We start from the raw sequence: 13,654 nt of genomic DNA, 5'->3' as shown, positions 1-13,654 counted from the left end.
CATTTCAAAAAATGTTAAATAAGTCCTTGGACATTCTAAAATATGTTAAATAAGTCCTTAGACATTCCAAAAAATGTTAAATAAGTCCTTGGACAATTTTTGGAACAAATAAGTCCTTGGACAATTTTTGGAACAAATAAGTCCTTGAACAATCCAAAACATGTTAAATAACTTCTTGAACTTTTATAGAACATGTTGGATACATTCTCATGACTTGTACAACTAGTTAAAATGGTAATTATTTTTTTGTAAATTTAAGTACTTTTTTTTATATTTGTTTAATTTTATAAATCTAAATACTTTTTGGTTCAAAAAATATTTAGGGGCTTAATCGTTCAAAATATGAATGTTCATTGGGTTTTTTTCGGGATTTTTTTCACTATTTTACCACTTTATTTTTTTCAAAAAGTTATTTAACATGTTTTGAATTGTTCAAGAACTTATTTGTTCCAAAAATTGTCCAATGACTTATTTAACATTTTTTGGAATGTCCAAGGACTTATTTGTTCCAAAAATTGTCCAATGACTTATTTAACATTTTTTGGAATGTCCAATGATTTATTTGTTCCAAAAATTGTCCAATGACTTATTTAACATATTTTGGAATGTTCAAGGACTTATTTAACATGTTTTGGAAAGTCCAAGGACTTATTTGTTCCAAAAAAAAGTYCAAKGACTTAATCATTCCAAACAAGAAAGTTCATTGGTTTTTATTGTACCCAAAAATTAATTATCAAAAGTTTTTTTGGATTAAAATATATTTCAAATTAATGTTTTTTATTCCATATTTCATCAAAAAGTCTTAAAAGTTTTGACCCAAAAAAGAAAAACCTTTTTGCACTTAAGATTAATTTTATGTAATTACGTTTAAATTTGTAATTAAAATTGAATCACACGGAATAATAATTATTTTATTTGATGTTTATTTTTTAAGAGGTGCTGAAGTTTGAAGTGTTATTTCATCTCTGATTAATAAAAAAATGGTGCTGATGTCTAAAATTTGAATTAATAAGACTGTTTGTTTTTGTAAACTGATAAATGTCTGAATTTGTTAAAATTGTATTTTTTATCCATTAGAAAATTTTATTGTTAAATTTATACAAATTAACATGTTTATTCATCATCGTTACGAAATTTACATCTAAATTATACTAGAAGGGTACTTACGCAATGCAGCGAGATATATCTTGATTTTAATATTTCATTTTATTTTTTATCTCAGTCGATATTATAATATGGTCTTATGTGATTTTGAGAAAGTGATGATATTTTTATTTTTAAATAAAATATAAATTTGAAAATATCATAAAAATTTAACAAAAATATATTGATATTAGTATCAAATTAACTATTTAAAATTTCTCATTTTTTGTGTAATTTTTTAATTATAATTTAATTTAGGTACAATAACGAAGTACTTTATATTTGGTTTAATAATATAACTTTTTTATAAAAATAATAATTAATTATTTTGTTAGAACTCGATAATTATCCTAATTATATTTTAGATTTTTTATATTTTAAAATGAGATGTTTATCTTCTATTTGATTATGTTTATCCGTAGTTAGTTACACGAGTTTAAACATGGAACTTTAATATGTTGTACTTAATACATAATTTACTTGTAATCTTGAATGTTAAGTAATATGCATCAATATACAATACTTTATGCATAAAAATGGTTTTTAAGAGTTTTTGTCAAATGTTTTATAATATAGTATAGATAATTAGCATTCATTTAAACGAAAATATGTCATTAACGATATTTAACACATTTAAATCTTATTAAAATATACCAATTAATATAATTCATTAAATATCTATAATAAAAAACTAAATATATTTTATAACAAAATACATCATTAAAAATATCTCGTCAAGACGATCAAAATGACATCAATATCGAATACCTAAAAGATATAAAATCATATAATATATTCATTGTCTTTCATTTTTTTAACGGATCGATTTTTGTGTTTCCTTGTCATTGTATTTTTGTATGGATGAGTTTTATTGTTTAATTTTTTCAATAAAATATAAATTTCATTTAAAAAGAAAAGAAAATCTGATTTAAGGGGTTGTTTGTTTGACAAAAAAAATCTGCATCTTAATGGTTCTAAAATCTTTTGAATGATTTTGTATCATGGGTCTCACTTAACCATTAAGATCCCCAATTTCATTGTAAACAATTACGAAACAATTATATTTCATTTTGGACGACATCATGAGAGCCTCTCATCATTTCAACCACTTAATCATTCTACACCAAACTATTCAACAACTGTCAAACAACGTTTAACTCATTTATTTAACTTATAATACGTAGTAGCTTTAAATCAAGATGAGATCTAATGGCATAATTAATTAATATCGTACCATATATTCTATTGACCGATGTTACAATTTTTAATGCAAGTTGTACAATAAAATATTCTCATAATTAAATTTTATAATATTTAATTTCACATTTAATATAATATAAACATATAATAAGATACATTTAAACGGTCATATAATTATATTTTAATCTCTAGAATTTTAACACCAATTTTAGTGATTTTTATTTCATGTTTTTAAAATTTAAAAACGTCATTTGAATTAATATTATTAATAAAATGTCTGTTAAATATACCATGTACATGTGTCTCTCATATGAAGGGCAAATATGTAATTTGAATTAATAGTGGATGATGAATGTTGTTGGTTCAGGGAAAAAAAAAGGATAAAAGGACCAAATTGCCCCTCATATTGAGCGGCACATGATTGACTTAACAAATGTTGAGTTAACTCTGTTAACTTGAGGGAGTTTTTTTGTCTCTCAAACACAAAATAAGAACCATTGATGTTAGACCTGATCATTTGCGGGCTTGGGCCAGGTCTGGTCTAGGCCGAGCCTAACCTATTTTTCTTGTCCAATATGCTTAATATGTCAAATCCAAGCCCAGATTTACGGACCTGAAAACTTGCCCACACCCGTCATGTAAACGGGCCAGTCTTGCCGACGGGCTAACGGGCCTTAAAATCTTTTTATATTTGTAAGAAAACAAAACTTACATAAAATCAAAAATTATGTAAAATAATTCAAAATACATAACAATTTTTCCAACTTAAAATTAGATGTAAATACATAACAACGTGCATAATTTATAAAAAAGTTGTTTGCAAAATATGGAGCATCGATAAAGGAAATGACCAAATACATTAATAAGGAATTGATCAGTTAAGGTAATTATGTTTTTACTTCTTAAATTTCTAAAAATTGTTATTATCGTAAGTCCTAATTAAGTTATAAAAAAATATTTAATTTGTATATTTTAATTATAAAAGATAATTATTATAAAAATATTAACGGGTCAAACGGGCCTGTCCAAATTTTTTTTCTTTCGAGAATTTGATAATCCAAGCTCCCTTTTCTAGCGGGCCAGACAGAACAGGTCCAGTAGATCGTCCCACTCATAAATAGCTCTAAATGAGAAAACATTTAACTATAATTCAACTGCATATAAACAATAAAAATCTGTTATCTCAAAATCTCAGGTCTCCTGTGTGTTATCGTATACCTAAAAGTGATTGTATATTTGGACATTTTGTCGTGATATTTATGTTTAAATCTATAAATCTTAAAACGTTCGAATCCGCAATCAAAAACCACGATTTCAAGCACAAACGAAGACAAAAAACAAGTACAAGTGACGAATTCATTCGAATGGATCATATATACATTGAACGATAACCGCGTTTTTCAAAACGAAGATTATATTCACGATCAAAATTCTAAGCCACTATTTAATTGAACCGAAAAAGAAGGCCGACCAACATTTCCAAGAGGAGTTTCGACTTTTAATACGATACCCGTTCTTCCAACATCTCCGTTCCACTTCGACCTACCTACCTGCATTATTAGAATGCAAGAGTTGATACAGATTCATAATAGAAGTTACTGGTAGCCCACAACTTTAAGCGTATAAGAAAATCTCCAACAGATTCTCCAAAATTTCTTCAAAATGGAGAACCAAAAGTCAAAATCTCCAAAATAAATTACATTCATCTCCAACAGATTCCCCATTTTGGAGATAGTTTTGGGGAATCTGTTGGAGCAAAATATTGGCTCAAAATTCCCATTTTCTCCATTTTCCCAATTTTGGAGAAACTGTTGGAGATGCTCTAAGGAGCTCACAAATCTATTTTTCTATCCACAACCTTCGTGTCAGGTGAGGAGTGTGTGTGAGTATTGTAGTATAAGTAAGATATTATATACTTCGGAAAAAGAAAAAAAACGTACGGATAGTGAAGCAAATGCTGAGGGATGTGATGTTAACGAATAACCCCCGATGAGATTCAACTTTTCATTCACTGAATGCACAAGTTCCGCCTTCACACCGGGATTGCTCCCACCAACGGTTGGGTGTAAGCTAGCCAAGCATAACAGACAGATTACTTGCATATATGGAGCTAAAAAAACAAACACTACAACAAAATGGATTTTGTAGGACGCCAAATATATCTGAATGTCCTAATAGACTGCTTTATATGACTTAAGTTTATAGGAACCAAACAATTGTTCGTCCTATGTAAATGTGTTGCAATAAGTTTTCTAGGACGCTTTTGATATAAAACGTCCTATTACTCTTTTTATATGACATTATGTGAAAAAAACGTCCTATGTTATCAGGACGTTTCTTAAAAATGTCATACAAAATAAGCTAGTAGAACACTTTTATTCCAAAAGTGTACTACAAAACTTGTTAACACGTCCAAAAGCATTCTATAAACTTATTGTAACAACTTTACATAGGACGTACAGTTGTTTGATCCTATAAATTTAAGTCTTATAAAGCACTTTATTAGAACATTTAGGCATATTTGACGTTTGGTCCGGTCCTCTAAATTTAAGTCTTATAAAGCGGTCTACAAATGCTCATTTTCATGCAACGAACCCTAGTACCTGAATCGGACGGTTGGTCTCATCATGAGACCAGATCTCTTCCATGCTAAAGCTTGTTCAAACCCCATGGTGAACGATCTATCGGGCCATTGAACCATTGGTGTGATGCATGTTCCCCAATTATTCTACAAACAAATCTCCATATCAGAAAAGAATTTCACAACCAACCACAGTAGTACCCAGGTTACCAGTAGAACCCAACCTCCACCAATGGAGGTCAAGGGTTCAAGCAAGTTTTCTAAATGGCGTGAGGTGTGGCAGCAAAACCACTGTGTTTTTCAAGGCGTGACTTATGGCAACAAATCTCTATCTCATATATAATATTATATATATATATATATATATATATATATATATATATATATATATATATATANATATATAATATTATATATATATATATATATATATATATATATATATATATATATATATATATATATATATAAAGAGAGAGAGAGAGGGGGGGAGGTTCAAACGAGAATAATAACTAATAAGATAATATGAAAACAACCAAATCACATGCAAAATCACATGTGATTTTACACTACCGGTCAACATAAAGGTGTGCAAGTGATGTGGCCAGTGACCTCAAAGTCGCATCGCGGCCAAAGTCACGTGAATCACATGTGATTCGACCGTTTTCTTTTTATCTTATTTGGTTACTGTTCTCATATGAACCTACCTATATGTGTGTGTGTTCTACTATTACTCAATGAGGTCGATGATATTAAACAATTTAAATTAGGTTATATATTAAAAACTACTAACAAGTAAAACATTAAAAAGATAAGAAAAATCAAATATCGCCTAAAAAACTGGGCATTAGACCATGGTGTGTCATAGGCTCAACGTGTCGTCAAACACAAGCCTTGAGCCATGGCACGCCACGATGGCTATTGTGGCGAGCCTTTTCCTCACCAAAGGTGACGAGTGTGTGTGACTTTTGCCGTCTCATGTATAAATATTATATACTTCCGGAAAAAACTCACCTTGCACGAGAAACTGAACCTCATTTCTCCCGGATAACGACCTTGAGCTTGAAGCAAACCACCAAAAAGGGGTAAGAAAGCACTTGTCGATACGCCTTCACCGGCAACATAGGTCAATTGACCGTTCGGAAACTGCAAATCCATGAACGACTGCACGATTCGGTACAAAAGAAATGGGAATTCAAACAACCCGTGTCAAGAAATCCAATATTTCTCGAAATTTATCGAAGATTTTGTTTATAATGATCAAAGGGACTTTTTGTACTCACACAAGCCAAAGGATTAAGGCAAACCATGGACATTAACAGCCACCTTCTATGCTTTGACCACACAGCTGGACAAAGAGAATGCATTCCATTCTGGTAATAAACAAAAAGAAATTGATATAAAAAACTAATACGACACTTTATTTTTAAAATGTCCTAAATAACTTGATAAAAAGGCCAAAAACATCCTATAAAGTTATTGCAACGCTATTATAGGACACACAATTGTTTGGTCCTATAAAACAGTCTATTATGACACTTAGGGGCTGTTTGGTTGATTTTCCATTAAGTCATGTATGGATAAAGTTGCTTGTGTGGATTAATCTATCTGTATCGGTTGAGAAGGTTCTTATTTGGGAGGGTTTTTTCATAGATGGAAGGAGAGCGTTTTTTAATTGGGAGGGGCATGTTTGGAAAAAACTTGGTTCTCTGCATAAAGCTCCCTCCTAAAAGCTTACTGAATAAGCCACTCCCTATATCATTAAGATTTAAGCCACTACCAGACCATGTATAGCTGACTAAATAAGCTGTGAGTTCCATTAAGCTCATTAAGCTTCTAACAAATGGACCCTTGGACATTTCTGGTATCCTATAAACCCGTTTTGTTGTAGTGTTTTTTGTACCATAGTTCGGTGTAGGGATGAAATGCTAGGAAATCGATGTCGTGGATTCGATTCTCGCTGATGAAATCGCTTCCTAGGCATGCGTAATTAGGGTATTTTGGAAGTGAAGATGGTCCATAGTTAGGGAGAAAATGAGTGCATACCAATAAAGAAGAGAAGATAATTTGACTAGCAATTCTAACAACCTACCAAAGGGAAATTGGCCTAGTGGTACCTGGGTTACTGGTAGAGTGTCAGCCACCAAGGAGGTCAAGGATTCAAACCTCACCAAAAGGTTTGTTGTATATAAATATCATATATATATATATATATATATATATACTTCAAAATTCTAACAACCTAAAGACAACAATAGATAGAGCCTCTAAAGAAGAAAATCTGGACATAGTTTAGTAATTTACCAATCTTGTCTCATCTCCCTGGTTTTTGCTCCACCTATTTCAGGGAGACTGAAAAAAATGCATTTTTGTCTCATTCATGTCCCGTCTTGTCTCAGTCTAATGTCATGTCAAACGTGGGATAACAAGTTTTTATATTGTCTTGTCTCGTCTTGTCCAATATACCAAACACACATTAACACTACAAGTTCTTCTACGCATACATATCCAAACACGCGTATGCATTGATCACACATCAGATTCTTAAGTAACTTCTACAGAACCAAAATTCTATATAAACGATTGGAGATAGAATATATATACCTTTCTGTCGTAACCATACCAAAGTAAATGTTGTTTTGACAAATGAACCGGCAGAAGAAGAGTAGAATCACGAACGAACAATACTGGTCCAAGCTGCACAAGGAAAAGGGACGGATTTACGTTCCCGGATGTGGAACTGCCACGTGATGCTTCTACTCTCCAGAAATCTCCCCGTGCAACCAAAGAACTTTCCACGTCATGTGTCCGGCTGTCGAATGTTGACGAAAGATTAAGTATCCCCTGCAATCAAATAGAAACAAATTAAGATCACCCGCAAACGTAAAGAAGAACCAGTTCTTAATGGTACAGAAGTGGAAACAGCTGGAGGTCTTCATGAAAACAGACGCTCTCCTCTTTCGAGGTAGGGGTCAGGTCTGCATACATCTCACAACCCCAAGAACCAACTCCCCAGGTGGGATTTTCTGGGTTTGTTTGGTTTATCATTTCCACATTCAACAAGTGTTACGACACGTTATTGACTTATTGGCTACGAAGATCTTTATCATTTCAAGTTTTGAACCACCGAGGCATAAATGGATTATGGCATGATGCATGCACTGAATATGGAAAGGACTACTTGTGCTTCTATCACAGAAACCAATCGTGAGTTTACGGGTCAGCTTGGGTGCACCTCGACTAATCCCAAAGGCCCTAGAAGGCTAGAACAGCCAGGAAAATCCCAGTGCCCTTGCAGGACTCGAACCAGCTAGAAAAATTTCCAATGGCCTTGCAGGACCCGGAACCGGAAAGGAAAATCTCTAATGGCCTTGCAGGATTCGGACCAGTGACCTACAAAGAGGAGCCCAAAGGCCCAAGCTTTATTACCAGATGAGCTAATCCTGCAAGGTTTTAGGGTTTTAATGGGAAACATAATACCAAGATAGTTCTCAAAATAACTGAAATGACCAATAAGTTTGATCTAATTAATCATCAACTTTCGGCTGCGAAATATACCTGCGGTTTGCCGGAAAATCGAGCAAGCTTCGAGTTAAATCCAGAAACCTCCTCTTCTTCTGACTCATCTTTCATCTTTTCAGTTTCATTATACCCAAAATCTTTAAGCCTTTTTGACAACACACCAATATCCTCATGAACCTGCGTATTAATCCCCAAATCACCAGTCCTCTGATCACCTGAATCCATCCTTAACACCACCGTATCTTGATCTTCCTCATGCCGGAATAATGGCACCGGCAACCTCCTAAAGAACTGCTGAACAACACCATTCAAATTGGCCCCAAAATCCACCCCAGCTTTACCTAACCTGCTTCCAATATCGAAAATGGCAGAAACCCCATTAACCCCATAACCCGATTTCTCGATCACAAGCCCAAGATCTCGTGTAACAAAATTGTGGGATGGGAATTCGACATCAAACAGTTTGGGTGGTTGAGGGTTTGGCCATGTAAACGATGGAGGAGTGATGTGTGATTGAATCAAACCTGTAAAACCTTGTGTTAATCTATCGGCTAAATCTAATCCATGGCGTTGCACCTCTTCCCATGCTTCAAATGATCTTTCAACAGACATCTTCTGAATCTAATAACGATCAGAACTCGAACTCCTTCGATTGCAGACGGTTTCCAAACTCATTCCACATGATTTAAACAAGTCAATCCAGTTGAATTGATGTCCGAAGGTGTTAAAGGGTGTTCTTGATGAAGTGGGAAATTGGGTAAAAGAAAGATTCTTGATTTCTTGAATATTGGGGGAAAGATAAGAACAGAAAGGAGTGTAGAATTGAAGGGATGGTTGTGTGTGGTGGTGGGGTTGTTTTTGTTTGTAGGAATTGGGGAAGAAAGTTTGCAATCAAAATGACTTTTTGGGCACTCTTGCATTTTGGTTTTTCATTTTCTTTGTATCTTGGTCAACTTGATTAAAAATCTAGATCTAAAATAAATAAAAGGGTTAAATGCATGAAATAACAATTTATTTTCATAAAATTTTTTATTATAGTATTTTATTTTTGTTTTTCTTTATTACAACAATATATTTTTAAATTATTTTTTATTAAGGCATTGTATTTTAAAAAATCTACTCATAATAGCAATGAGTAACATGTTACCTTTTAAACCGGTTAACCCTTTAACTTTTTTACTTGTGTGGCTTTAATGAGGTGATGTGGATGCCACATCATTTTGATGATTTAACTAAAATTAAAATAAAAACTTATTTCAAATTATTATTAGTGATTTTCATTTTTCATTACTATGATCTAAAAAAACTTTTATTTTATTTTTTTTACTTTTTTTTATTAAGTTTCTTTCAAATTAAATATTTTTAGAGTAAAATATTTTTAAATAAATATGAAACTTTATTTTCGAGATATATTTTGTTTGTAAAAAATGTAATTTTTCCTATTTTATGTTGTTCAAAAAAAATATACATATCTTTTAAAGTTCTCTTTAAAATATTAACGAAATAAATTGTTATCTACAATTTTTTATTATTGTTATATTAATAAATAATTTAAAAAAGTCTAATTAATTTAATATATTTATACGTCAAGTAAAAAGTTTTTAAACAAATATAATATATTCTTTAAAAGATAATATTTTTTGGTAAAAAAAAACAATTCTTATTTTCCTTTTTCCAAAAAACACATTCTTTTAATGTTAGCAAGATAAGTTGTGTTATACTATTTTTATTGATATTGGTATATTAATGAATAATTTAGAATTTTTTTAATTCATTTAATACATCTATTAAATAACATGTAAAAATCTAAATATTAAAATTAAAAATACAATGTTTAGTAAGAACTAGTAGATGTTAAAATAAAATAATTTTGAAAGTACAATGATGTAGTAAGAAAGTCACATCACTACAGTACATGTTGACAGCCTACGTGGACAATGAGGTGGCATGAAAACCTAGTATAATGAGTAAATTTAAATCAAAAGGTTACTCAATGCTATAATGGATAAAATTTTCAAAGTACAATGTCCTAATAAAAAATAGTTTGAAAGTACATTGTTGTAATAAGAAAAACTGAAAGTACAATGCTATAATAAAGAAATTTATGAAAGTAGATTGCTATTTTGTGCATTTTGCCCTAAATGAAAATCCTTTTGAGTAAGTTATGATTTTTGGTGATTTGTTAATAATTTCAATTTTGTTTCTTATTGTTTAGAAATTGTGATTTTCGTTCTTGTAGTTTGAAATTTATTGTTACTGATTTATAGCATAAGGAAATAAAGCAGTAAAGAATTTTAAATTGCACGGACTGAAACAACAGTAAGGGGTTGTTTACTTGCGGCTTAATTAAGTTTATGGATCTATCTGGCTTATTTGCATAGCTTGTTTGGGTTGTTTACTTACGGCTTATCCGCATAGAACATGACTTGGTAGCAAATGTAGAAATTATGTGTTGTCCCCATTCAGCCACAAAAATGACACACATACCCTTTATATTAAAGCACCGCCTCCTAATCATATGAGACACCTCATATTCGATCTCTTTATGATTTTTTATTTTGATATTCAAATAATTAATATTGGGGTGTAAATCGGTCATTTATGTTATTCAAACTGTTGAGTCAGATAAAAAAAACAACAACACCCGTTTATCTAGACAGACAAATTTATTCATATAAGAATTAATAAAAATTTTGGTAAACAGCCCCTAAATTATAGATTATAAGAATAAAAATAGCAATTATTAACAGACCATAGGGATGAAAATCGTAATATTTAAATTATAGGAACGGATATTTCAATTTCTAAACTATAAGGATAAAAAACTTAATTGATTCAATAGCTTTTAATAATATTTTTATATTAGTCGTATTGTTTCTAATTAATAAATGATTTTTTTATCATTTTAATTGTTTTTTTTCATTTAATTGAATTACTTTAGTAATATTTATACGTATTTATACATATTAAAAATATGGGTTTGTTAAAATACGTACATAGAAACCAGGGCCGTCCATGAGGGAGGGCGTACGCCCAAGGCCCATAAAAATTAGGGGCCCAAATTTTTTTTAATATATATAATAGTAGTTCAAAAAATTAGTAAAAAGAAGACACAAAAAATAGTATCTAATATGACAAGAAAAGATTTTGATACTACATTAACTATTAAAGACCCAAACATGTATGAATTAAATATATTAAAAACCAACCTATTTACATTGATTTACATAGTATCATTCGAAAATCAGAAGAATTGACTTTGTGACCTCAAATGATATCATTCTATGTACCAAAAGTATATCATAGAATGTTTTTGATAATGAAACAAATTACCGATACTACATAAAAATGTTCTAGTAGATAATATTAATTTAGAAATGAGTATTGATTGATTTTGCGTCCAGGAATACTCGGAAAAACGATTTTATATGAATTCAATGTTATTTCTGATGATAAAAACAATATATTGAAAAAATATCGTACTTATCGAGGGCCCCTTTTTACTTCTCGCCCAGGGCCTAAAAAATGTCAGGAACGAGTCTGAATTAGAAACTTACAAGTACAGTAAATATTTTGTTTATGTTGCTTGTATTAAACTTGGAATTCAGAGAGACTGGATGGGACAGAACGAGATGAGACGAGATTGGATAAAACTGGATTGGACAATACTGGTTGTCTATCTTACTTTGGTACGACTAGATCATGATGAGACTAATTATCTGTTTTGCGTTTAGTAAGCATGACATATTGAGACAAAACTATTAAAATGACTAGATTACCCTTGCCACGAATCAACCAAAAACTTGTAAACTACAATTTCKGGTCATATTTACTTGTTCAATTTTTCTACAAGTATTAGTGTTGTTTTGTACAAATATGTATAATGGATAATAAATAAATAAATAAAAACCAACCCAAAACAAAAAACAATCGAGATGCAACACTGCTACCTTCTTCGATCATTCCCAATCTCCAAACACTCACTTGTTACAGGTACCACCTTCCACTGTCATTACCTTCTTCGACTGCTAATTTGTTATTGTTACTGCTAATCAGAAAACAATTCCAGATATAGAGTTCGAAGAAAGAATATTGGAGCTTCGAATAGATAGGATGCGCCGAGTGTTCAATGGATTTGACCTTCTCTGTAATTAGTTTCCGGTTGTTATCTGCTTCACTGCTCGAAACACTGATTCAATCGAACCAAGATGAACAACGTTTGTGTTTGGAAGATGAGATCAAGTTCAATCTAGACTTGGAGAAAGGATGCATCTGATTTTGTGATGTTCTTTATTTTAGGTTCGAGGAGGGTAAGATAGTCATCTATTGTTTTTGTCCTAGGTTGTTTTATCTGTTTCGGTGGAACCAAAAAAAAACTCAGTTTTTATCCCACTTTGTTACATCTTGTTTTTGTTCCCTCGCATGACAAACACGGGACTAATTTTTTTTTTTTTTTTTGTCCCGTCCCATACAGTATGTGAAAGAAGCATCCTCAACAAACATGACCTTACAAAGGGATGGAACGGTCATTATAATTATATGAAAATATATCTCTGATTCAGTAAAATAACCTGGACTTTGTTTATCTATCCTTTTTTTTTTATAACTTGGACTCATTTTAGATCATACCAAAATAGCGTTTTAATAAGTTAACTTAGAGTATCTCTAACAGATTCTTCAAATTTGTAGAATTTCACACACACACACTCTCTCTCTCTCTCTCTCTCTCTCTCTCTCTCTCTCTTACTTTCTCGATTTTGGAGAATATGTTGGCGCAAAATTTCTCAAAATCCCCAAAATCATTATTTTCTTCATTTTAAGGAATCTAGTGATTTTCTTATAAGCTACTTTTGTCTATCTAAAAGACATTTTTAAAATAAGCTTTAAAAAAAATAAGTTAGTTTGTATTTACCACGTGAATATATATATATATATATATATATATATATATAGAGAGAGAGAGAGAGAGAGAGTGTGTGTTGGGTTTTAGTGAAACTAAGAATTAATATAAGAAGCGTAAGAAATGATCCCCACCATTGGATGTACATTGAGATAAGATGCACCAGATCAATCCTTATATTAAACAATTCGGGAATAAGTTTGAAATTAAAGATGATAAGGATCCATATCTTTTCTCATAATTGTGTTATTCACTCTCATTTTCATGCGATCCTTCACTATATATATATATATATATATATATATATA

At 31.1% G+C, this 13,654-nt stretch overlaps 1 protein-coding gene across 1 annotated transcript; it reads right to left on the bottom strand.

The window, feature by feature from the left end:
- Positions 1-3,682: 3,682 nt before the first annotated feature.
- Positions 3,683-9,286, bottom strand: LOC112499819. Its single transcript, XM_025103096.1, has 7 exons — positions 8,483-9,286; positions 7,529-7,768; positions 6,208-6,297; positions 5,939-6,088; positions 4,947-5,071; positions 4,284-4,413; positions 3,683-3,893 (listed from the first exon to the last, which is right to left on the bottom strand). Exons 1-7 carry the CDS (start codon positions 9,056-9,058, stop codon positions 3,768-3,770), a joined length of 1,437 nt encoding a protein of 478 aa, XP_024958864.1. The 5' UTR covers positions 9,059-9,286; the 3' UTR covers positions 3,683-3,767.
- Between the last annotated feature and the right edge of the window lie 4,368 nt (positions 9,287-13,654).

The sequence above is a fragment of the Cynara cardunculus genome (genome assembly GCF_001531365.2).
Source record: "Cynara cardunculus var. scolymus isolate 2C chromosome LG 17, CcrdV1, whole genome shotgun sequence".
In the NCBI taxonomy this organism is placed as follows: domain Eukaryota; kingdom Viridiplantae; phylum Streptophyta; class Magnoliopsida; order Asterales; family Asteraceae; genus Cynara; species Cynara cardunculus.
Note: the sequence above shows the minus strand (reverse complement) of the source record. Positions and strands in the feature narration are given on the sequence as shown.